The sequence below is a fragment of the Gymnogyps californianus genome, chromosome 6, assembly GCF_018139145.2.
Source record: "Gymnogyps californianus isolate 813 chromosome 6, ASM1813914v2, whole genome shotgun sequence".
NCBI lineage: Eukaryota > Metazoa > Chordata > Aves > Accipitriformes > Cathartidae > Gymnogyps > Gymnogyps californianus.
In genome coordinates this window covers 31,359,595-31,386,447 of record NC_059476.1, presented here as the reverse complement: position 1 = coordinate 31,386,447, position 26,853 = coordinate 31,359,595, and the positions used below count along the sequence as shown (strand labels likewise).

Below are 26,853 nucleotides of genomic sequence, written 5' to 3'. Positions count from 1 at the left end.
TATATTCAGCAATGACAGCAGACCAATGAGCTTGTCTTTTTGCTGTTAGTTTTATTTGCTTGCTTGCTTGGTTTTAAACTATTTATTAAATGCTGAAGTCATAATATCGTTCAGGATTATCTTTAGAAATAAACTGCATTTTCACCAATATTTTTTGAATATTGTTGAAAATTTCCTAATGTCTAAATGTAGATGTAATTCATCTTAACAATGTCATATTACTATTAAATTTTTGCAGTGTAGTTGAAATACAACACACGCCCAGCAGCAAAAAGACCGGGCCATTTCTAAGATCCTAGCTTAAAAATACTAGTATAGGGAGCATCTTACTGGGTTTCATCGATCTCTTTTAGTGTTCGTGTTGTGCACAGACTGAAACATTGAATTGGAGTGAGTTGCGGAAGTTTCCAAGACAGTCTGTGACTGCCTGTGGTCCACAGAGAACTAAAAGGTAAAATTGTCCTGGCTTCTTGGTTTTAAGCTACTATTCACAGAATATGAGAGTTGATGTATACAGTCCTTCCTAAAATCTTTTCCTTGCCAGTGGTGGCGGTATTTGCCATGGGAGGATACCCTTTTGCCAGGGTAAAGGAGAAATTATTTGTGTTACAAGTGAAGAAAGTCCCACAAAACATTTTTTCTGATTAGGTGCAATTCTCACAGTGGAAGGATTTGGGAATGTGTGTGCTGTGATACATTTGGAGTCCAAACCCTTAGCTTATCACTTGAAAGAAAATCCCATTGCTGCTCATAAGCAACTAATCAAAAGCCAAACACTTCCAGAAAAGAAGCATGAAGACAAATCTAGGGTAGTGCTATGTTTAAACACATGCAGTAGGATTGACTACATCACAGATGAAGCAATAGTGAATTGATCCATTGCATCTATGGAAAGATATCAATAAAACAAAATCACTATTCAAGTTTTAAATATTAGGAATCCACCCATTGTTGTCCCAGGTGGACTCCGTTTCACTACAGAGCCCTGCAGCAATTCAAAGCATACTTTCTCCCCCTTCTCCATTTCTGCCATAGCAAAAGTAGTCATGGTGTTGCCATTTGGTGTTTTCCTCTGACTACTTGAGAGAGTTCTTTTGTACCCACGGCTAAAGGAGAGTTGTCCTAATGCCGGTCCTGAACTAAACTCCACAGAGATGACAAATAGGTAGACACCTTTATGCGGTGCTTTAAAGTAGCCATGTTCAGGGAAATAGCTGTTTCCATAATTGAGGTAAGTTTCATTAAACCTCAGAGTTTTTTCTTTATCCTTTCCTTCTGAGAATCCCACATGGAATGCCACCAGTGAGTCTGAAAAAGAAAGAGGAACAGGATTTTAGCAGTGAGCGCTCTTCTCTCCCCAGGATCATCGGGGTGGGAGATAGGGTGAAGCCCTGTCAGGCCTGATTTCTGTGTGCTCCTTTGTAGAGCTAAATGCTTGAAATGGGTATGTGCCTGGGATTAGATCAAATGGTTCCCTGGAAATATGTGAACCACTACTCTTGGAAAAGTATAAGCTGAGACCACCCAGGGAAAAAAAAAAAGTAGCACTTTTTTGCTGTCCTAAAAATAAATTAGTTTGAAATACATTCTCTGCTTATTCAGTCTTAACTACAGTTTTGCAGCACAGATACCTAAAGGGGCTGATTTTTGCTCTATCTTACGTGTCCATAACAAGGGCTACAATCATCATAAAAAGGAATGCTAAAGCTGTGGTGGTTGTAATTCCCAGGTGCTTATGGCCACATGTTCACAGGGAAAGGGAGCTGGCCAGTCACAGTGAAGTATAAGCTGAAAACTTGTCTCTGAAGTGCTTTGAGTATGCTCCGTCCAGACTCAAATAACAGAGGAAAAAGAAGCAAGACCAGGAAGGCTTGCACTCCCCATCAGCTTCAAAAGAGAAAACTGCTACTGCATTAACACGAGTGTCTACAAACAAAATTTGTGTTCTAAACATCTAAAGTTGTGAATTAGTTCAAGGCCAATTTCCCAGCGGCTATAATAGGTGTAATTTTATTGGCCTCAAACAAAGTGCAGCAGTGTATCAACTTGGTTCTCACTCAAACTGCTTATTTTGATGGAGGGGGAGGATGTAAATAATGTCAGAATTTCTCCCTCCAGCATCCCACAAGATATCTGACAGGTCTTAGAACTAATATGCTGTGCCTATGGAACTTACAGCAGCGCCCAGAAAGAAGCTAGACCTGCACATGAGCAAGTAAAAGAAAAGAACCCACCTTTTTCCAAAAGTTCTGTGTGCGCTGTATTTCTTCCACTTGTCATTTGCATATTTTCTCTGTGCTTCTCAGGCTTTTTCTTGTCTCTTTGCTTGTCTTGACCTTTCTGTTGCCTTCTCACTTTTCTGGTCAGCATTGACTGAATCTTTGTAACATCCAGACTTACATTTGAGGCAACTAATTCTTCATTGCTTCCAAATAGCTTTTTAAAAATCAGCAGATGTTCCTCCAGCTTCTGCTTGATGGTTGCTAAATCTGCTGAGAGAATTTCCACAGAAATGTTGAGTGGCTCAATTACATGTGCTATAGTATGATTGCAGCAGAGGTTTGTGTCACTTCTGGATTCTTGCCTCTTGATTGCCAGGCTCAGGTGTTTGATATCATTCTTCAGAGTCATGATATCGTTATAAGCTGAGCTATCCAAGGAGTCGTCTTTGGCAGCCTCATAGTTAGGTTCCATATGTTCTACGATGCTGCGTTGACTACTAACTTCATGTAGAGTAGAGGATGTTTGCGTTTCTTCTTTGGGATGCCTAGGAGGTGTATGAGCATCATGATTTTTCTGTTGACCTCTCTCCGAGAGATGAAATCCCTTTATAAGAGATTCTAAAGTCACATTTTGTTCTTGGAGTTTATCTGAGATATGTCTGAGAGATTCTTGCAGCTGAAATACTGATGATATTGGGATACTAGGATCTTCTTCAAACAAGACTTCCATAAATTCTTCTCCCAGTAAAGCCTCCAGTGCTACCTCATGCCGCATGGCATCTTCCAAAAGAGAGACGAAAGAACTGTTGAGATACTTGATGTGTCGATGAATTTCTTCATCTTTCTTCTTCAAGAAGCCTATGTCTTCTGAAAAAGCCATAACTTGTGACTGAAGCTGTCTGTTTTCTTCTTGACGGAGATTGAGGGACTGATGGATAGATGGAAAAGCTGAGGAGAGCTCTTCAATTTCATTCCTCAAGAGATCTCTGAAAACTGACTCTAAGTGCTTCATATCCTTGAAGTTTGATTGGGTGCCTTCAAGGGAATAAGTGATATTCTTCAAATCTTCGTCCAGTACGTCAGTGTCAGAAGATATTCTCTGGCAATTACATTCCTCCATGTACCTCAACAGATCTGAATAGTTTTCCCGAAGATTTGAGAGAGTATAGTTGAGCTCTGATATCTGCCTTTCCATTGCTGCTTTGTTTTCTTCCATAATAAGTGATTTCTCCATTAAAGTTATTGTAAGATCTTCTGGCCGATACTTTGAGATATTTTTTTTTAACTCCTTAAACCACCTCTCTAAAACTGCAATATTCTGAAAGGCCACATCTGACTCCATGTAAAGTTCTTTGAGCTGCTTTGCATGCCCTGCCAGAATGTCATTTATTTGTCTGATGGTTAGCTGGGTATTTTCGTCTTTGGGACCATGATGTGAGGAGAGTTCTGATAAATTTTTTTTCAAAGTCTCGAATTTATTTTCAAGATTGTTTTGCTCTTGTTTCATGTTTGCTATGCTGTTGTTCAAAGCTAAGAAATGGGATTGCTGTATCTTATGAAACTTCTTGAGCTTTGTGTCGGTGTCTGCCTTAATCATGGTGAGATTATAGTGAATACTAGCCTGCTGCTTTTGCAATTGGTTCTCTATATCTCTTTTCACCTGATCAACTTTCGCTACGTTTTCTTGGACTTTTGATTCAAACTTAGTTCCCAGCTCCTGGAATTCCTTCTTGGGCACAGTGCTCTCTTGGAATCTTTCTATGCTTTTCTTGTTGGCTTCCACGTCATGGGACAGGTTTTTTACCATGTTCGAGAGGTTCTGTAAGCTTCTGTTGAAGCTTGCCCACATTGGGTTAAAATGTTTCCTTAGAAAATTCTCCACATGCGGAAACAAAACTTGCTGCAGAAGCCTTTCCTGTAGATCTATTAACACAGTTTAAAAAAATTAATTTAACTAAATTTAAATTCTGCTTTTGGTACACATCTTAATCTGGCCAGGGTAACTCAAGTATGTTTCTATAGTAACTGCCATCTTAGTCCCCAAAATCTGATCACATGCTAAATTTTGACAATTGCAAAAATAACCTAATTTTAAATCAGGGTTACTGTGAAGCACATGGTGTCTTTGAGTCTGCAGACAATAACTTACATATGTATTGACTGCCCCATTTAAGTCATAAAAATACTGCATTTTGAAACCCCTGGACAAGGGGCCCTAACTGCCCATTTTCACAACAGTTCTTAGCTGGTGGGCTCTTGCTTATTTGACTGTCTCATAATGTTGTTCTTTTTCTGATGCTTTCTACAATGCACCTTCTACTTCACAAAGTTACACAACATTTTGACAGCTGAATATTCCAGGCCATGACTGAATAACTTGAAAAATCTGTGAAGTATCTGTACTAGGTGTGAATTATACTAAGGCTTGATTTCTAACTTTAATGTTCAAACTTGAGTGCCTTGAAGTTCACTGAGGACAATAGTGTATATCATTAGAAAATGTTTCTGTGAGCCAATGGCTCGCATTAGTAGGTTGAATTCGGTAGGTCTTTTTTTCCTACTCCTATATACAGCAGGAATAATGTTCCAGAGAACGGTTGAATGTTACATTTTTTACATACACCAGTCTGATATTCCACACATCAGAGTATACAGCATGAGTATGAAAAAAGAACAAAAACTAAATCTAAACTCTGCATCCTCATAGAAGAGAAGAAGCCATAGAAGCAGAATAGTAAGCTAACAAATTTTAAGTATAAGCAACCTCTTTATTCTGTGGCTAAGGCATATTCTGAAGGAATCTGCCTTTCATCTCATTTCCCATTTCAAGTGACTCTTGAATTTGGTTCATTCATTTGTATTGGGATTGCACCCATTTTTTCTCTCTTTAGAAGCAACCAGCAGACCAAGGAATATCAGGGTATTTTTGTTCTCAAGTTTTCCTTCTGATCTGCGTGGTTTTACAGAGCCTGTTGGCAGGCTGATAATTCTGCGTCAGACCTCTCACCTGAATTGCTCTGGTTCACTTCTAACACCATGCTTGTACCGTTGTTTTCAAATATTCTCTGTAAGTCACCTAAGTTGCTGACTGCTTGATGAATATCGCTTTGAAGATCATCCAGTATAGCCTCATGATTTTGAATGACTTCCAACATTTCTCTTGAATCCACTGATGTTGACACTAATCACAAGATTAAAAAAACAAAGTCATGCAACGGAGTGCAGCGACCAGGTGGCGGGTATTCCTACAAGACCTCTGAGAACACCTGCGTACTTTCTGCTCTGAAAATTTTGCACTGACATTTAGGGGGTTTGTTGATTTATAGCACCTTAACTCGTGGTTTCTTTGCAAAGATTTTTTTCAACAGTGATGAAAACCTAATATGTTTAAATATTAACAGAAGAACTTCAGCCACACTAGCCATGATGGCAGTAAAATGCTCTTCATTTAACATCTCCCTATGCCATAAAAATGTTCTGGAATAAAAACTCCTTTCAAGCCATTAACTGAAAGGATAGCAAGGTTTAACAACCCAGAATAAAAGGAGAGGATGAAAGAGCAATTGAGGTGTTCCACTAAGGAATCAGAAGCATAGGGTGTAAGTGTCATAGCTGACTCTCACTGAGGGGCCCTTTAACTCATGTTATTCTAAATAAATACCTGCTAATTTGAGCTGTGGATTGCAAAGTGTACACTGAGAGTTGCAGAAACTGGTATATCCCAACTGTGCCATCCTGGGGGCCTCTTACCCTCCAGGGTTACCTTTGACCTTTAAATCTAATGTTTTATAAACTTCAGTCATGTAAAGCAACTGCTTATTCATTCAGTGCTGAGAGCATAATGTAAAGAAGACTCTCTTTCAGAGCTGCAATACTACCCTAAAGCCAATTGTTAGAAGATACTTAATAGCACTGCAAGCCACACCATTTCCCAGAGGGTAAGGAAAGGTCCTTCTTGGATACTTAGATTGGTAGGATAGAGTGCCTGAGATACGAATCTACAGTACCTCATAATAATAATCTCAAAGCTACTGGGTAGCTGCTCTAAAATAGCATTTTGAATAGGTTGTTCTTCTGGTAGACTTCTGAGCATGGTGTGCTTTCCTGTGAATCCACTTAGCAGAGCAAAGGGTTAAACATCCATGCTATTGAAAGCTTTAACGCACTGTACCAGCTGGCATTCTCACTAGGTATGGCTGATGACCTACCAGCATAAAACTTTGAAACTTTTGGATGCTTTGTCTAGAGCATTCATGTAGTGTTACTGCAAAAGCCCTCATTTATGCCAATAAATGTAGTTGTGTAAAAGCTTTCCCAAATAACGCTTTCACTAGAGATATTGTCCATAGCTTATCATGTTAAAATTGCAGCTAAAAAATACATCTTTTTTTCTGATCAGTGATTGAGAGGTAAAAGAATGACAAGCAAAATAACTTGAAGCACATACTGTGGTTTGAGAACTCCTCTTCTTCCCGTCCTTCAGTTTGATTTCCTGGCACCAGAATAAAATTGGGATCTGCAATTGAGATGTAATACATCTGTGAAACAGTTCTAGATTCAGAAACTACTACAGTTTAGCAAGGCAACGCAGAGCAATTTCATGTGTAGTGTAACTGGTGTGGAGACAGGTTTCTGCATTGCAGGTTACTTAGGGAAAGAATCTTGTCTGGAGAATTTACTTTGCAGTACAGCACAACATTGCATAAATGATAATGCTATGCAGTAGGGTGGGGTTTTTTAACTCGTGCTGAGTTATTGCTCCTAAGAAATAAGTCTATTGCAAATAGATGCTTTTTTTTTTTCCTGGGGGTCCTATCAAAAGATCTGCAAATTGCTCTTCCTTGTTCCACAGTTACCTGAACATGTGGCGCCAGCTACAGTGAGTGATGCTGTACAAATGAGGAGATAAAGATGGAGCAGCTGGTTTTGGTCTATGAGTGTAATGAAGGGAGAGACTAAAGTAGAAGCACTGCATTTGGTAATATCTTTCCAACATTATAAATGAAGGTCGGGCTGGGACATCACCTGGGGATAAATCTATGAATAAAAGCTATCTGTGAAGAAAAGCTAAACCTCCAGAGAGAAAAACAGGCACTCCCATTTTAGCTGTGGAGTCTGTAGGTGAGTTAGACATAGATTGTGTGAAAATTTTCACACAGATGTTTGCCTTTTTTATTATGGTTGCCTTAATTGCTAGAGGGAATTACCTTTTATCCATTAAAATTCTCTTTCTGCTTTTGGAGTATTATTTGCTAAATCCTGCCAATGCCGTGGAGCACTCCAGTATTTAAACCACACTGTCTCCCCTCTCTTTTACTTAGCAGCTGCACACATCATTATTCCACAGTGCAAAGAGTTGTAGCTGTTTATTGTATGTAAAGACTATTGCTAGAGCTTCCATGGAGGTAACAGCCTGGGCTTTGTTCTTGTGTTGTAGAGCTGCTCCCTGCTCTAGGAGCCGGTATCCGTGCAGCCAGGGTAAGCAGAGAGGAGGCAGCAATGCAGGCTGGAGAGCGAACACTGCCTACCTTGTTTGAACTTGGATACGTTGTGATTTCCCTAGCCAGATGACTTCATCCTCTAAACTGACCGTAGGGGCATTTCACATACTCGTGCTGCTTTCTGATGTCACCAGTTTCTACCTGGAATTAGGCATTCCTAGATGGACTTGTACATCTGACAGGTCCCCCCAGCAAATGAATATCTTTCTCCGTGTGTAAAGATTACAAAGGTGCTACTAACAGAAGAATAAGTAGCTAATGCTATTAGCTACTAATTGCAGCTGATTACAACTGCTCCTTGTTTCAAGGTATCAGCGATTTGGGGCATAGCAGACCAAAGAAAATAAGGCATTGATTCTCAAAAGAAGGAAAAACAAATACGCAAACTTATTTCTTGCCACTGTGACTGGCATTTAGTCTTTAATTCTCACGCTTGTTCTCTAGCTTTCCTTACCACGCTGTTCACAGTCCTTGCCAATAAATCCAGGGCAGCATTTCCACTGCAAAGACTTCAAAACCTTCTGTTTCATTTGATAGACTGGCTTCACAGCTGTCCTGTACCTGGGGAGTAAGGGTCTGGGCATTAGATTGCAAGTTATTGTCAGCTGGCATCACTCAGGGTAAATTCGCTGGCTCTACCAGCAGTCTGGCGCCAAGCATATCCTAGATGACTAATGCAGAATGCAGTTAAGAAATTTGTCGTAAACTGTATCACTGCTGCTTAGTAAAACATTTAGGCAGTCCACAGCAATTTTTTTCCCCCACATAAGATTGCTTTTTAGGATTACTGTCTACAACAGGAGGTGTGTGCACATTCTTACATGCAGACAGAATATAACTACTGTTCGGTGAGCAGGGCTCCAGTGGTCTGCCTCACGCTTCACTGTTCTTCGGTAGAGATTTTTTTCCAAACATGTTGGCACTGGTCTGACGCAAGTCTGAGAAATGTCACAGATGGCAAGTTTATGTAACTATCAGAAAGGCAACTGTAATATTTATTGTAATAGAGTCCTTTGCAATCAAGTTTGGACTGAGCTTGAACTTCTGTAATATTCCGATGAATTATAGAGAAAGTTGAAAGCTTTATTTTTAAACAAATATTCCAAAATGTCACTGGTACCAAGGAAGATAGAAATTTGTTAAAGATTCCACTAGAAATAATCATGAAACTTTGTTCAGAGAAAGAGAAATTAATTATATTAACAAATAACAAAAACATTTTTGTAATCAAGTAACTACATAGATGTGAAAACATGTAGGTGAGTATTAAATATTATTTCACTTCAAAAGTGTGTTGTGAATCAATGTCTCCCAACTTTAAAAATGTATCAGTCCTGGTACTTTAAGGTACACTACTGGCTTTCACCAATACTCTTTGGGCAGCCAGTCCTTCTGAAAGAAGATTAAGCACTTGGGCAGTTGCACATCTCTAACTCCTGCCATGTAAATGTTCTCACTGATGGCCTCAGACAGAGATTTTTTTAAGTTATACGTGTGTATTATGACCTGAAAATCATGGAAAAGGTATGGTGTCTGGTTTTTTTTTTCAGAATAAACATGTGGGAAGATTTGAAAAATCACTTAATCACCTTGTAGTCCTGTACTTGATGGCTTGGAAAGGCAGTTGTTCTCCCAGGTTACTTAAATGCCTGATCACCTAAGGTACGTAAATCAGACCCTACATCACTTTGGTATTAAACTGAGTTGATGCTTTAATTCTTTTTAAAATGTGTCACTAAATACTTTTGAAAATGTCATTTAGATACTTCAGAGAAAATTCTGTTTTCATCAGTGGTTTTATTTAGGATACTTACATGATCTTCTGGCAGTCTGGTGCTCCATTTAGACAGGGCTGTTGGGAGTTGACAATGTACTTCTCCTTCATGCAAGCTTCTATGTATGTTACCAGCCGGGACTGCATGAAGGAACACCAGTTCCTAGTGGAAGACAGACATGGGAAAGGAATTTGAAGTAGGTCTTTTTAAGTCTTTGCTTGTAACAGTGCCAAGGAAGAGTGAAATGCAGAAGGCTTTTTTTTTTTTTTTTTTTTTTTTTTTTGTCAGCTGGATGATGAGGAAAGTGGAAAATGCTTGCTAGCTTCTCCCTCCACTCCCAGTTCATTTGTTTTCATTTGGAATGTTTATCTGAGTTTGTTACAAAAGGGTTGATTGTCTGAACTTTGATGCATTAGTTCCATTTCCAGTCCTTTCATTTAGCAGGAGAAATTTCCAACCCATGATAACCTGCAGGTTAATGTCACTTTAAATGTCCAATTGCCTTTCTCGGCATGTTGCCATTTCAGATGCCTAATGACTGACTCATCAGGTTGAGGCAGACTGCTTCTGAAAACTTAATCTGACATAAACTCCATTAATAATCAATATCTTCCCAAGTATTACTTCTTCAAGATAATATAGTGACTGATTGGATTTTATTAATTAGACTAGCTTTGAAATAATTTCTCCCATCACCTGCAGGAAAATAATATTGGAAAAATGAGGATTGTTTTCTTGGGGTTTAGTTTTATGCTTCTAGCAAGGACAAGTGAGTTTTACTAGTCTGGTAAATTTTCCAAGTCAGAATTATATAGGCATCTATTAATCCCAGACTGTGGGTGAGCCTCTTCCTTTTCAAGAGTTTGAAGTCAAGACATGAAAGTGTACTGTTGGTTGAAGTTTGATGGTTAAAATCCAAGATCAGAAGTGACAGGAAGTGAGGAGTAATAACTATAATGGGAAACGAAAAAAAAATTATGATTAGCATCTGATTAATTAGTAATTTCAATTATCGTTCATAAACTAAGCATGTATTCAACACATTATTTCAGATAATGTGTTTACAGAAGTTCACCAGTTAAACACCAAGGGATCCTACCATTCTCTGTGGATAGTGATGAGTAGAAAAGGGATGTGACAGCTTCGGACAAAGAATCTATAGGGAGGCAAGGGGTCCCTGCTGTCTCACTATTTAACTCTGGCTGCAGAACCTTCAGAGGAAGAGTCACTGAACCAGCAATTGCATTTTACAGACGACCTGTCTGAAAGACAGTCTGGGGCCTTGTGTTTCACACAAGTTTAGCTACGTGTCCTGTCTATTGTAGGAGAGCTCCTACAATGATTATTTCTAAATCTATGTGCACACAGGGCCTTTAGGAAGTTGCAATATACCACTTAACAACATACTGATATTAAAACGTGCTAATCCTCTTCCTTAGGGAAAAGGTGGGGTTGAGCCGTGGGGAGAGAGAAATGAAAAAATATATACCACCCTCACTGTTACGGCTAATTCATCTTAGTTTTCCAGAGTGTCTCTATATAGACAGGTCCAAACAGGCTGCCAGGTTAACACAGTTAACCTGACTGGTTCCTGTCCTGGGAAATGGAAGCAGGGATTGGATTTAGTTCCCTTCTTCAAATGAAGATGTGTTTTTTGAGGGATGAGAGGCTTACAGCAGCACACCGACTCTGGCAGCTCAGCCTCTGTGGTTTAGGCTCTGAAGCAGTGAGCTTCCACAGCCCATGCCACCTGGGCATCAGGCGGGCTGCAAAGGGCTCCGTCTTCCCCAGTGACCCATGAAATCCAGTTCTTCCCTTTGCAGCAGAACCTGTGGCTCCTCCAAACATCCCATGACGCTCGTTGGGTTGGGGCTGTTAACTATTCTGAACCAAAACACCGGACTCCACAGTTAAAATCACAGTCTTGTTTTCCAGATGGGAAGATTGGCATGAAATCAGTTGCAAAAGGGGTTTGAGGCCTTCATCATGGTAAAGCACCTGCAGAGGAAACAGCTCTCTAATTGCCATGAAATTAGCTGTCCTGGTTGAAGACCACTTGAATCTCAAAAACTGAGCTACTCTGTTATGTTAGATGTCCATGTGACAGGTATATTAGTGATGGCAAGATCTGGTCATTATGTTTTGGGTTTTTTTAACATTGTTCTTCCTGATACTGCCGCTGGCAATTCAGTACTCGAAAGTTTGTCACTGGAAAATTTGAATGCCCAAGAGTAAATCTGAGGAGTGCTATTTTCACATGATTTGGGTTTTTCCCCCTCTGTCTGGCATCTCTAGGGGTCTGCTGTTCTACCTCCAGTAGAACAGCATCCAGTATCTTTGCAGCCATTACTATGAGCCTTAGAGCTTGCTGGTGTCAATATATGCGGCATATCTGCTTAAATGAAGCCTGGAGAAAAATTAGAAATCATATTTTATGCCATTATGCTTACTACTAAATTCCTTTCCTGTAAGAAATCAACACTAGTTTCTCAGAACAAAAGTAATATCAGACCTTATACAGTACTGATCATGTCAGCTGGGGTCTTTGGAGACATCAGGAGGTAGTCTGCGAGTTTGTCAGAGCTTGTGTTATAATGGAGTAGAGCGTTGGGGGGGGGGTGGAAAGAGAGCTGTGTCTGATAAAGAACAGCTAAACTTTAGGCAGTATGTTTTAAAATGGGAACACAGGAACCAAATCTCTGATAATCAGCATATATGGAAAAAGTTTGCCCCTTTGAGAGAGTTGCAGAAACAATGGGGAATTGAGTCCCGCACAAAAGCAGAAGCTGCGGCCACAGCGGCCGGGCGGCCAGGAGAAGGGGAGGAAGCTGCAGGGAAGCTGGAAACATCAGGAGGAAAGGGCAGACAGCCTGCGCTAGCTGGGAACAGTTCATCAGGCTTGCCAGGACGTAGACAGCCTTTTTTGCTCCCCTGTTTCTTAAGGAAAATGTGATTGCAATTGCAGCGAACACTCAGGCAAGCAAAACTTTTCATCTCTTAGAAGCAGGGGCAGGAATCTGGCAAAGCCTGCGGCGCTGGGAAAGCTGAACAGGAAAGCAGGCTGCTGCAGCCTTTTGTTGTTTTCAAGCTAAAAGAGCTGTTTTGATGAGCTGTAGTTTTAAGGCCTTTGCAAGTGACTGGGGGAATTTTTTTGCCTATTACCAAAGGGAGTCTTGTTTCCTATGGGACTGAACCAGAAGACAAATCCTCAAGTTTTTATTAAATCATTACTCTTGAAGAGCCAAATGCTCTGCTTGTGTCACCAGGCGATTCAGTTAAAGCCAGCAGACCAACACACATGCTCTGGCTGACATCTGCCTCCAAGGCGTGCATAAGGCTGCACTGCTTTTCAGTGGTTGGTGTAAGATGAATAACTCTGAAACAGAGATCTGATTTGTGCTTGTATTTAGGCTGTCGTCTCTCACATGCCTGGCAAGCCATAGCTGGGAGTGGCTTTTCCCCCCTCAAATCCTCTCTGCTTTTTTTCTGGGGAAATAAAGTGACCGGGCACTGCTGCTGGAGCTCGATGGCATCGTTGCTAGGTACAGTACCTTGGGTCTGCCCGCAGGATGCCTGCCAGGTCCAGGCAGGAGTCTGCACTCAGTGTGGTAACCTCCTTTTAAAATAGGATTCTTTGGCTTTAGTGTTTTGTTCTTTTCTAATGAAAACAATCCACGCCTCATGAATCATCATCTGGGCTGATTTGTTTTTCCCACCATACACAGCTCCCAAACAAGTCCTTTGAGTCATGTAAGCCATACAAATCTAAACCAAATGTTTACATGCATCAACACGTGTGTGAGCAAGAATGTGGCATCATGTGACTGAGTACTTTTGCTATATCGCACATGTAAATGTGCACACACATTTAATAGAAAATATGAGGATTCCTTTTCAAAGCCTGTTAATGTGTTGGAGGTATCTGGTGGGCTTCCCACTTGTAGAAAGGGGTTATGTTGTATCAGAAATTGAATCAATGGTTGATCCTAACTCGATGCCCGCTTTGGACAGTTATTAGCATTATGCAGAATGAATAGCATGAAAAAGGGGGAATTTGATAGACTCTCAATAAAAACTTCCTTTAACGGTGGTCACATTCCTTGATGTCCATTTTTCTTTAGTGTCTGCTCACTAGTTCTCTCTCACTTGATCTTAAAAGCTTATTTGTGGAGCTGAAGGGCTACATAATATCACGTTTTGGTTTTAATCACAAAAACTTTTAGTGGTTTCAAGTTCCATGAAGCTTATCAAAATTTATTCTTTCATCAAATAAGTAAATAAGGCCTGTCTTTCCCATCTGTAATGAGCTGCAATATAGATACATGTGCCCAAAGATGAAACCTTTATTGCAGTATTTTTTGCACATCTTGTCAAATGCTTCCTTTAAGGAAACTTTGCTATCTGTAACTAAAAATACTCCTTAACTGTATTAACCTTGAGGGAAAATATGTCATTCTTTAATGTTAAGTGGAACAACGTAAAGACTGAGAAAAGCTTGGTCTAAAGTTCAGTGAGGCGAGCAGGAGTTCTTCTGCTGGCACCAGTGGGCTCTGCATCAGGTTATGAAGTTTCAAAGAGCTGTTCTTTCACAAATCGCACTTTCTTTATTCAGCTGGTTTCTGGAACACAGCAGCTTTGTGTTCTGCTTCTGTGTTTTTTCCCCTCTTTGTGATTATGTTTGCTTCATTCACTGAATATATAACCGACTTAACACCCTCTGCTTTTATTCTCTTTAATACAGTTTCCTTTTGATTCAAGCTTCTGCTGCCAAGGAGAGAGAGGAGTAAAAAGAAGTTGCTCATGTGAGGAGAGCAGAAGAGCTTTCTCTCCAGTCTGGTGAATGGTGAAGTTTATCACAATACTGCAAGTTAGAGCAACGCTTGAGGGAACCCTAGCAAATTCAGGGCTACAGATGTTTCATTTGTTCAGTTGCTTTTCCTGTTTGACATTCCAAGCAAATTAATCCTTTTTTTAAACCAGGAAAAAAATATCTGAATAATTTCCTTTGCTAGACTAGGTGATTTTTTTCCTAGGCTTTATTCCAATCTCCTTATTGAACAGAATCTTCACGTGCATCTATCCGCTTTTGCCTTATTTTCAGGCAAGTGTATTCTTCTGTCTGAGGTTAAATACATCTGATGACGAAGCATTCTGTATTTAAATAAGATTGAGGAAATTTAGGTTAGCTCAAGCTCCTTTTATTTGAACCTTTACGGTCTTTAAACTAAAAACTGATCTTAAAATGATTTTTTTTCTTATGTTGGATAATATTTCTGCTTTTACTGAAACATAGCAAAATGCAGGCAGTTCTCTCTCTGATTCTAGGATTTGGCTGGGCCACCTTATATCATAGCAAACAAAATAAAGTCCACAGAACCAGGAGCTAAAGCAAGCTGGCTGGTCTGCAGTAATTATCACTCTACTCGGATGAATATGGGTTAGTCTCTTTTTTCATACACTGCTACACCGACAATTGCAGCCTGATAGTGAGTGTGAGTAATGCCTCCCAGCTCAGCTAGGTACTTACAAGCTTTATTTTTCTCATTTACATGTTCTCATGATTGGCACTGCAATGTGTAATTTCAGACACTTCCTAGGTCAGTGGAATTTTTGCCTGAACAAAAGCTTCAGGACATCAGGATGTTGTTTTTCCATAAGTTTTGTTATTCCTTTGGCTGTACTAGTACAACTGAGTTGTCCTTCACATCAGTTTCCTCAGGTTTTTATTCTCAAGGAAGCCAGTTTCTGTAATTACTTTGAAAACTCCTGTCCAGACATTCCTGTGTCTACCACTGACAGAGCGCAAAACTTCTCAGGTCCATAACGCTTTCCTTTTCTATACAGCACAAAAGGCACCAGATAAGCAATTATTGCTGCTTAAATGTGCTACAAGCTGACAATAGAGGACTGTGTTCTTCTAATTTAAACAAGCGATTTTCCGTTGACTTGTACAGAATAACTCCTGATTTATAGCAGTTGAAGCAGGAAAAAAAGAATGAGGCTTTAGCTATGGAATAATCTGTTTGGTTTTTCCCTCAGTGCGAAATTCTCACTGACAAGAAAAAGTAGCCTCAATAAAACCGAGGTAAAAGACCACATTTAAATGAATCTAAACTAGGACTATGCACGTCAGGTTTAGGACAGACATATCTTTTTATTCGTTATGGAATGCAGCAGGTGTTCAGCTGTTGAAAAAGGTGCTGGCTCTCCGAGGGAACCCGGTGTGCCGCTGGGTTTTTAATTAGCAGACAGCAAGTGATCGCTGGTGGTCTATCAGTGAATTCTCCAGCTCTTCCTGAGCAGCCAGCAGCCCTGTATTACCATCAGACAGCAGAAACTCTCATATTTCTCTGTCTTTCCCTTAGGATGAGTAGAGCTGCCTCTCAGGCAGGGTCTGGGATCTTCCTGTGATTCATCCCACAAACCACACTGGTTTTCACTAGGGTTTAAGCAGACTGTTTGATTTGTGGTTTACCTTGACAAGTTGGGCTGACAAGAGTGGCAGTGGTAGTTGCAAACGTGGATTTCCATACAGTGCTGGAAGTCTTCCAGAGCCCTGAGTAATGCTGGTTGAAGGCCACTTTTATTCCAACAGTAGTGCCAGTTAGTCTGTTATCAGTTGGGACTTGTCCTGCAGAATGTCCTAAAAACTTAGTGCAGTGAAGGCTTTCTGAGCAAATCCAGTCCTGAACCTGGAGCCTCACTGGGAGAAGGAGCTCAAGAGAAAGCAGGCTTGGCTGGGAGCTGGTTTTGAGCCAAATCCAACTGTTGTACAAGCTACTTCAGAGAAATAAATGCAAGAGGTTTTTCCTCTTCACAAAGCATCCGCAGCCGTTACCTCATTTACATTATCCTCCCCACAACAGAAGCTCTACAACCCATTCAGAGGGCAGCTTACACTTGGATTTCATCTTTTGATTCCTGCAGACTTAAGTTCACCCCTAGTATAGCACGCTCACTCCTTTGTCAGACCTTGTCTTGAAGCAGAAATCGCAGCCAGTGGCCACCTACTAGCACAGCTGTGCTGATGCCAGCGAGTCAAAACTGCGTGGGAAGACAAGCTGCCCAGACGGCATGCACTCAGGGTGCAGACAGTGTGCGCCAAGGTTTGCCTTGATCGAGTTTTGGGCATGAGCGTAATTTTGTTCAGGGTTGGCCACCGATCGCTCGTTCAAGGGGCGCTGGCCTGCACAAGTAGGAAGGCATCAGATCCATGTGGTAATAGTACTGATGGCGGTTCTGTGGCTATGCTGAAACAAGAGATCCCTTGCTATCTGCTGAAAGAATGAATTACTGCAGCTTGCAGTGATGAGCTGTGAAATAAAACAATCCTTTGGGCACAGAGGGTTCAATAACTCCTGTATTGCATGCAACGAAGCTGCGTCATTTGCATCAAACATGCTAATGGGGAGCCATTCCACCTGCAGCTGTGCAGCTCAACAAGAGCCAAATATTGGAGAATTTCCTAAAGTCCTGAAAGGAGCCAAGTGCCTAACTTTGATAGGAAACCATTGCTTCTGTTAATGAACTTGGCACTGCGAAAGCTATTGTTGAGCACTCAATGGCCATTCCACTAGTTTGCAGGATGTCAGGGGCTGAAGATCACTTTTAGCTGCATTTCATCCAAACCTGTTTTATTTTAAGCATATGTTCTATGCCCCTTTCTTGGGAAATTTCAGTATCCCATAAGCCTCCGAAGAAAGTCCCTGTCTAGTTTTGAAGAAATAGATGAGTCAGTGTGAAACTGGTCTTAGTTAAATCAATGGATGTTTTCCTGTAAAAGCGGACAAAAAATTAAGCTATTAGGATTGAGCATTGTTCTGCCTTTGCTTAGAATAACACTGATTTGGGTTTTCTCTGCTTGTCTACACTTCAGAGGATAGTTGTTCTGTATTTTGACACCCTGGGTAGTCACAAAACGAGGCCTACTTCTTTGTGGTTGTCTCAGTGCTGACTTAGAGGAAGAGGTGTGTGTTTCGGTGAGATAACAACGCACCTGGCTGACATCAGAAAGCCTTCCTCTAATCAAGGGTGACTTCACAGAATCATATGTCCAAACCTTGAAATATGTTGATGCAGTTAAGGATTTACTTATGCTGAAGATTTCTGCCTTTCCTTTTTATAGTTCAGGTGGTGGGGTTTGGGGATTTTTTTGGTTTTGTTTTTTCATTTTTTTTCAGACATGTTGTAATTGTAAGAAGAATCCCAATAGATGACAGGCTGACTGTGTGTGGATTAAAGAAAAAGAAGGAAAACTCAACCATCTACCCAACTGTAGGGCAAATCCAAAACAGGGGCTACTTGGCAATGATTACACTTTTGGAAAGACAAGAGAAGTTCTGTGAGGAACTTCTGAGGTTTCTGAGGGGAAACCAGTTTTAGTTGCTCTGCTCCTTCCCATTTCATCACCACAGTCCATTTCTTCCTTCCTGGGTGAGCCATCCATTTGGGGACCAACTCTGTCAGTGTGGTTACTGAGGGGGAAAGTTAAAAATAACCTCTGCTTTTTCCTAAGATTATTTTTAACCTTGAATGCTTAAGTGATCTGGTTTACAGTGTTACTTGACAGATAGGTCAGGCCAACTGAGGGAACAGGCAGCTTTGGGCTTTGCTGTCAGAGCTAGCATGTGATGGGATTGCACCTTTTAGATGCTTCATTTATCTTTTTTTTTAATGAAATACGAACGCTAAGTGCATGAAATCTGAGTTATCAGTCTGACTGTTCTTGGTGTTGCGGGCACGTGGATTAGATTAAAGCCAGCTGGTGGCGATTCTGCTCAGTGCTGAGACAAGATAGGAGCCTCGGGCTGCAGTGCTCCACTAATGGTGCTTCAGTGCATTGCTTGATTTGAGAAATAATCTGTTTGTAGGGAAAGAAAACAAGTCCTTCTGAATGTAATTGCAGTAGAGGTCTTTCTGTGGATCTCTGATCAACAGAGGTAAGTTCATGGCAAGGGTATAGAGAAGATGGCGTGTTCTTCCCAGGGCCAGGGAACCTTTCCTTTCAAAGGCTGGGTCACCCTGTTCCTGGCCCCCATACAGCCGTGTGGAGAAGGACATGTGTGTCCAGTTCTGTCTGCGCAGGTCTAAATTGTATGGCCTACTGGAGGGCACGCAGCTGTATGCTTACGTGGCCCTCTCCTTCAGCTCCCCTGAGGTCAGCTCAGCACCATGCCTTGCTCAGGCTTGTGTCGTTACCGAGTATTTGATGGAAGCGGCTCTAAAGAAAGAAAAATCTCCAAGGTGGCTTGTCAGTTTAGGAGGAGTTTTCACAAGCTATCAGGTGTGTCATCCACATAGCAATTGTCAGGATAGCAATAGTGGTGTATTATCTCTTTGACGTATTTATTATCCCTTTCAATATGACTTGATCAGACAGTTGAATTGGTTACACCTAGTGGTAAGTATTAGAGTAGGTGATGAGCTAATGCAAAGCTAATGCAAGCTCTTATTTGATGTTTACTGGGTCGCTTTTAGAACTTCCACATGTCTGGTCATGTCCCAGGAGGCTTTTCAAGCCTCATTTTAGCTGCCTGTATCCACACATAGGAAAGCCACCAGTAACCCCAGAGCATTCCTATGAAGTTCTGCTTTAGGCGTCTGTTTTATATGGGAAATGAACAGTGAAAATTTATTTATTATGTTTTGGGTATTGTGCATTGAGTATTTATGAAATCCAGAACCTGTTTTTACTGTTCTTACTCTTCATCTTCCATTGCTAAAACAAATGCTGATATAGTCCAGCAATTTCACAGTACAGATCTCTTCATATACTTGTGCTTTCATTTCCCTTTTTAATTCTGCTGAAAGTTTGGGTACACATGGATCCATTTACCTCAGCCATAGAATAAAGTATCTAAAGTCAAACCAATCAGCTCATGTGAGGCACAGCAGCTAGGGAGAAAAGGGAAAAAAAAGGTGATTTCCTTTGGAAAATCGGCCTTTTTTGATAGTTTTGATTTTGTAAGTAACATGTACAAACACTTGTCCACTTTGAATGTGCAGAGCTTCTCCTGTTCGCTCAGATACAAGCAACAGCTGGGATACTAAACCATTACCTAGTTCTTCCTCTAAAGAATAGTTGAAACGAGGATTATTAACCACACATTTTCTTTTTTAAAAAAAAATCATCTGAAGGCCAGTGACTTCTTACTGATTTTCTTATTTTAAAACTCTTATTAGACTAATTTTGTTATTCCGAGAGGAATTAATTAGTAAAGTAACATATCCAAGCATTTGACTGGGATCTGATGAGTCATTTCACCTTACATGTTGAAACAGAAACCAGAGGATTCTGTCTGATTAATTACTTTGGACATATTAGTCATGATCGTCTCAATTATTCAAATAACTGCAATAAGAAAAATAATACTCTAAATTTTTTAAAAATCTAAGAATATTTTGTAACAACCACTGTTCCTAATACATAGGGAAAATAGCAGGATGTTGGGGAAAAAAGCATCATTTTTGTTAGAAAATGATGAGAGTCAAAACTTTGTCTCAGAGACAAAGATACCATAAATTTTGTTTGTTTGTTTGTTTCCTAGTTCTGAAAATGAAGTATTTTCTTATTTCAAAAGCAAACTAGAAGTGGGACATAGTTCTGGTAGAAAATTATTCTCTACCACTCCAGGCTTTTTTATGGCATGTCTTTATCTCCCTATATCTCATAATTCCTGATGCTTTTCTTGCTCTTCCCTTTAGAGATGTAAGCCCAGTTCCTTGATGTTTTTTCCAGGGCATGTGTCACACTCGTAGGGAGGAAATACCAGATTTATGACAACTTCTTGTCTATGCATAGCAGGGTACTCCAGCCATGAGCACCTGACATGCGCTTGAGGACTTCAGGCTCTGAAGGTACATTGCTTCAACCGTTTGCAATGACTTTTAAAATTTGGAGTGCAGTTACAAGGGGAGCCGTGCTGTCCCTTCTTATTCACACTCTCTCTCCTTACTTTTGGACATAACTCCTCTCAAAGTCTCAAATTTCTTTTGTAAGACGTACCAGCTTCCTGGGCTTGTGTGCACTATAAATGTGACAGCCCTAGCAAAAGAACAAATACCTTAAAGCTACTGCCAGGCTGGATTTTGATTGCCTGTAGTCATCAACACAGCTTTATAATTGGGAAGAACGTTATGATTTGACTCAAAATCCATAAACTATTTCCATAAAAGGAGGAAGTATTTCTCTTCTTGGGAGATTAGGATAAGTAATAGCTGGTGCTGAACAAAGTTACATAGCAAAGGAAGAAATCCCTATTAGGACAGTATATTACAGCATCTTGCTGACTTATATATGCACCTTTTTACACCGTTGAATTTTCATAGTACTTATGGTTTTCAGAATGCTTTCATCATTTCAACCAGCGATCAAAGGATTGCCACCTTGCAGTATAACATGGAAGTCCAGAGTACCACTTAGGCTTTGTCTTCCTTCCTCTGACAGTGTCTGAAATGCATTAACCAGGAGCTGGTGAATTAACAGGGCATGTTGTTATCGCAACACTACCCATCAGGAAACTGGAAGTCAACACTTACAGGCTTTAGAAAATTACTTAAGGTTAATGATGGGAGGTACGGATTTGTGGGAAGATGTAGTATGAAGGACAACAGGGTTTTAATACACTCACCATGCTACATGCAGAAGGGAGGCCTTAATTTTACATGTAGATGAGACTAGAAACAAGATTGCGTACTTCAGTTTGCATGAAAGGGAAACATGACATGAGCAAGGTTTTATAGTCTCTTTCCATCTCCCTTTTTTCCTTTCCTCAAGAGCATTTAAAGGGAAAAATACCAGGGCATCCTAAAGCACTGAGCTGTGAACAGCACTCACTGTGCTGCTGTTTAAGCTCTCCCAAACAGGCCTCTGCAGTACCCATCCATCAGGACTATAAAAGATTCATTCACTGTCCTGCTTGGTTTTCATCTATTTTAAACATTTAGAGACCTACTTACGTGCTCTGTAAAACCTACAAAAATCATAGTGTTTGGAAATCTTTCTAGTGAAGTGCATGCCTTTTCCACTCAGGATGGCTGCTCTTCTGCTATAGATTACCATGAAAAGCATCTCACTGTCATGAAAACCTTTTGGGGGGGTTGAATTCGTAGTCTTTTTCATGCTTATTTATTATTCCTTACTTTGTTATATTTACTCCTCGCTATTTTTATTTTGCTAACATCCTGCCATTCTCTTTCCATTTCCAAGGGCCAAGTCTGCAGCCAGGCACATTCTGATGATGGGCAAAGGTTGCCATGATCAGCAAAAATAATCAGCATTGGTTTGTGATGAGAAAAAGTCAGTAAATGAATTTCCTCTAGTTCTGCTTTGCTAGAAATAGCGTTTTGTTTTATGGTGCTACAGCAGAACTGGAAGGCTTCGCATCTGCCAGGTGTGTCCAGACGCCTAAGCCCATTCTGCCATCTCAGACTAGGCACAGAGCTGGTCCCGTCTGTGATTTCATCCTCCACAAGCAATTCAGCTTTCTGTTTCTGTAGTTAAAACATTTAAGCCCCTCCTGTTAGGATATAGATTGATCCCTAAAATCTTATATATTTTAATGAGAAACTTCTGTTGAGAATGGTCCTTTATCAACACGATAGAAAGGGATCAGACAGGATTGCACTATCATTACGTGTAAGATAGACACATTGGGGTACTTACCCATTTCGGGACTGTGGGCTCGCGGCTTCAAAATCCTCTCTCTCTTCCTGATGTGAGGAGATCACACTTGAAGGGTAATCTTGAGTATCTTCCCTAAGCCCTTCTACCTCCCAGTAACCTTCTTCCTTGTGTGACAGAGCAGTCCTCTGGGGGTATGCAGAGGTCTTATAAATTTGCGGCTTTGAGCTGTGCACTGAACCATCATGATATCCGTGATGGTCTGAGTGTTTGACCAGCTTTGCCAATCCTATTGTATTACAGATGAGCAAAAGCTTCACTAGCATCGTGGGTTTTTTCCCACCCAGTTACACCTGTCTCTTGTTCTCTTCTCTGAAGCTCAGCCTGGATTAATTCAGGAATGCCCTGGCAATATTCTTTAACTGGAAAGTTGGAAGAAGGAAGGGAAAAAAAAAAAATTGTAACAAAGAGCGGAAAAAGCTTTCGACCCTCCCAGCTACTGTGGAAATGTCCGTGGCTGTTGAACAATGTGAGTCTGGTTCCTGTGTGGGGCTCAAACGTCTCTGACAGAAGGGGAAAAAAAAGGTGGTAGGAATATAGCTTTTTCAAGGAACTTCTGAGCTTGGCTGCCTTCTAAACTTATCTGTGAACAGGAACTCGGCTTTTATCAACTGCCTTCTCCCTCAGGCACAGGAAAAGGATGTTAGCTTAAAGGAAAGGAAGAGAAAAGAAAGGAGAGAAAATATTGAGTGGTGTAACAGACTCTTGTTATGGTGCCAGAAAATGCCACAGACCTGCTTGCTCCAGTGTCTGCACATGGGTTTTTTTCTACAACTTAAAGGCTGCAATACCCTGGCTTTAGCAGCAGAATATTCATGGTATGTACAACAAATTATGGGCATTAAGGGATTCAGAGTAAATGCACAGCAAAAAAGAGCTTGCAAACATCCATTTTTGTGTGGCCTTCACAAAGTAGCTCTGTGAATCCTACTCTGTTCCCATCAAAGTGGAAGATTTTCACAAAGTAGTCCTTCAGAGAGGTCAGGATTATTGAGCATTTTTAAGAATTTCTGTTTGGGTTGTCATCTCTGGATCTCACACCTGATTTTTTTGTGCGTTTTTAATTAGTGTAAAAAAAAAAAAACAAACAGCTTGTCAAGAACTGCTGTAAAGAGCTACCTCCGTCACCACATCCTAATAATAAATAAAAAAAAGGCTGTGGAGGTTGGATGTAGTTTTCTTACTGGTTTTGCTTTACTTGATGGTGCTGCTTTTAGTTTTGTTATCATAAACTGTATTTCTTTTCTCACTGTCTTGCAGGGTGATGCGCTCTGGCATTTTTAAGAATAAAATGAGGGAGAATGGTGCTCCACTGACAAAACAGGTGGGAATGCTGGTGGAGGGCTGCTAGATCATGTTTCAGTTTGAATGATGAAATGCACAGCCCAAAGTTCAGTACATCCTGCAGAGCATTAAACGTAAAGCTTTTCTGGAGTCATTCCAATGCCAGCTGAAAAATAGAGGATAAAATCTCTCTAGAATTTTGGAAGGCCTTGTTATTAAAGGCTGTGAATGTGCATCTCCTTACCACTGGTTGGATCTGCACCCCTCTCTTTCTGACTGCCCCTCTTTTATGCTTAATGGGAGAACCTAGAAAAATGCAGAAAAGCCCTTACTGACCTGTGACAGACACCGCTGTGTAAGAGCAATTAAGCACTAGGGCAGTGACAGTGGCACGTGGGGCAAGGTAGAGAGAGACTGTGATAATTTTAAGGGCAAAACCTGCTCTTGCTGTTGTAATCACTTCTCCAGGGAGATGAAATCACAGGTTCTGGACTGAAGACTGAAAGAAATAAGCAACTTCCCTCTGTTCCTTCCTGCTGCTTTTATTTCAGAATTGTGTGCATCCCACTATAATACATGTCAATGTGTGAATATTTTGTGCCACGTTTCACATACAAATGTGCCTTTCTTATAAGTAACTGGATGTGACCTAAGCGTTATGTTTGTTTACTTAATAAGACCCATTATCGGGAAGGAACTGAAACAAACATGAGACAAAACAAACAACAGGCTTATAACCTTAACTGCTGTGTGATCGTGGCTTGCAGAAAAGTGATTTTGTGCTACAGATATTGAAGTCGTCCCACTTGTGACCTACTTCCAAACCCTTTGGACTTGTCTTTCAGTATATACCTTTCCACTTACTCTTAACTCATCCATTAAATCTTCATTCTTCATGGATGTGATACCTCCCAAGTGGTGGGGCAATGTTCTTCTGCTGTCCTCCTGGCTCAGAATACCTGCTGCTCCTTCAGGTGCAAGAACCCATTCTCTGTGCCTTTGTAGCGGTGCCGCCTATGAGTGCGGCAATCGGGAGGCACAGGTTGCTCAGCCATTTGCAAGTTAATAATTTAGCGTGACTCTTTGGTAGCAGTTATGAAAGATGTTAAAATATTGAGTGTACCGGGGACTGACATCTCTTTCCTTGTGATGGGCATAGCATAGCATGCTGCCGTGAACACATGGAAGGCGTGAATTATTCAAAGGACCTTCCTTACTAAACACTAGTTAAGGTTTCTTCTAGTAGGTGTTCTGATTTGGGGTGTCTGAATAACATATTCGGGTTATACTGTTGGTTCATAACATTAGATTTATTGGCAGACTGAGCTGTAAGTTTTCTTGCTGTAACATCTGTAGAGGAACAGGTATGAGAAGTGTACCTATTTAGGAACAAGATACACCACAACTTTGTCTCTTTTTTTGAGCTGGTGCCTCAGCATGGAACCAGGGAAAACAGACATATAAGGTTATTTCCTGTAACAATTTCCTCATTGCTTTCTGAGGTCAGTCTCTTCTAGGAGGTACCTTCTAGATGAGAAAGGCAACTGTGCACCAACTAACATCAGTAGATATCTATTCACTTTCAGTTGCCTAGTTTAGGGTTGGTGTACCTTACGGAGCTGGGTAGCACTGCTGGAATGGAAGAAACGGGTGAGAGAAATAAAATTTAAAACATAGTTTGGGAAATGATTTGGAAATAGGTGTTACTCCAAAAGTATACTTGAAACCCTATCAGTAAGTGACACGATAATAGTGGTGTGGAGATGTTTGGAGCTGCCCTGACACTTCTCAGAAGTTTCTAGCAGTTCTCAGAACAGCAAGCCAAAAAACCCCACCCCACTTGCTCTTTATTTTGGCAACTAAATTTGACAGGTGACAGATACTGTTCCTCCACTCTTGGTCCCCAGTCATTAGTGGCTTTTTTTCCCTGTGCCCTTATTCATGAAAATACTTTTTCCCGAAGTATTTCTGAGAAATACTTCTTCAAACTATTCAAACTAGTCTTCAGACTTGAAACTAGTCTTGAAAGAGTTGATATTGCCAGTTACACCAGATTCATAGGTATGCCCTGGGATCTTGCAGATAACTGCCAGGACTACTCTTGCCTTGTCTGGTAATTATAACCATTTCCATTAAACACAGCTCTTAACCCCCTCCAATGTTGCCTGCCCCGAGAATTCAATGTCCCGTTTGCAATTCCATAATCAAGTTGTCAAATACCAGCACCATCTTCTGGATAATCTGCGTAAAATGTAAAATCTCATCTTGGCCCCTTTCTGTTTGTTTAGAGACAGAGCCCTGCAGCTACGGTTGGATAGGAGGTGGGTGACCACACAGTAAACGGTGCCAAACAATACGCTTGATAAATGGCTTGTACGTACTTGGAAAGCAAACGCGCTGGCTATTCCAGTCAGTGTCTCTTGGGAGAAGGAGCCTTAGAAGTTATATTTTCAATTAATAGATTCAGATTTTTTTGTTTGTTTCTTTTTTATCTTCCCAGATTCACTGCCTACTCCATAATGCTCTTAATTGTAGACTTAAATTCAGAATCTGTGTATTTAAAAGTAAAAAAAAGCCTTGGAAAAATGTTTAAAAAGCCAAGAAAAGATGGAATTATTTTAATAAGCATGTGTTGCTTTCGATTCATATATCCCAGCTCCAAATCTCCGAAGCAGACTGAATAACTGAAAGGATTTTATGTCTGGGAAGATGAATAGGACAGTTTTGTTGATAGCTGCACAGCAAGGGAATAACTTCTCATTAGGCATTGGTTTTTAGATCTGGAAAACGCTGTCTCATTCCCTGCCTGCTGCCAATGCGCGCACGTGCGTGTGCAGCAGCTCGGGGAAGGGGAGCAGGGGGAGAGGAGTATCAGGAGGTGGGCTGCTGGGCTAGGAAGCGATTCCTTCCAGTGGTCTGTCCTTCAGAGGAAGAAGATGAATTCTCATTGACTATATTTTTATTGGCTTGCTCAAAAGCTATCAATGGTATTCAACGGCAGAGATCAGTCACAAAAGACTGCTGTACTGGCAGCACTCTGCTCGCTGTATGTGTGCCTTAAAAATGGCTCGTCCATCAGCCTTCACGCTATTCATTCCCTGGCAGAGGAAATTGCTCATTAACTATGCAAACGTACATGCAGGGATTCAAGTCCTAAACTGTTTGCCAAGAGGATGTCAGACAGAACTGCTTGTTTTCGTTACAGCATGAAAATGACTGATCTGAGACAGTTCTGCCTTCTGCGTTTTGAAGTTTTCATAAATGGGGGGGGGGGGGAGAGAGAGGGGGAGGATTTCTGTTTATATAGAGCAAGGTTTGGTCCTGTTAATGTTAATATTATTCTCCATACAAAAACTTCCCAAACAAAGGATATTTACCAGCCACAAAAG

At 40.7% G+C, this 26,853-nt stretch overlaps 1 protein-coding gene across 1 annotated transcript; it reads right to left on the bottom strand.

Moving 5' to 3' along the window:
- Positions 1–810: 810 nt before the first annotated feature.
- Positions 811–22,446, bottom strand: MMRN2 (multimerin 2). The gene is made up of 7 exons (XM_050899385.1): positions 22,163–22,446; positions 9,538–9,660; positions 8,178–8,284; positions 6,670–6,738; positions 5,230–5,403; positions 2,235–4,145; positions 811–1,308 (listed from the first exon to the last, which is right to left on the bottom strand). The coding sequence occupies exons 1-7, from the start codon at positions 22,444–22,446 to the stop codon at positions 920–922; spliced, it is 3,057 nt and encodes a 1,018-aa protein (XP_050755342.1). The 3' UTR covers positions 811–919.
- Between the last annotated feature and the right edge of the window lie 4,407 nt (positions 22,447–26,853).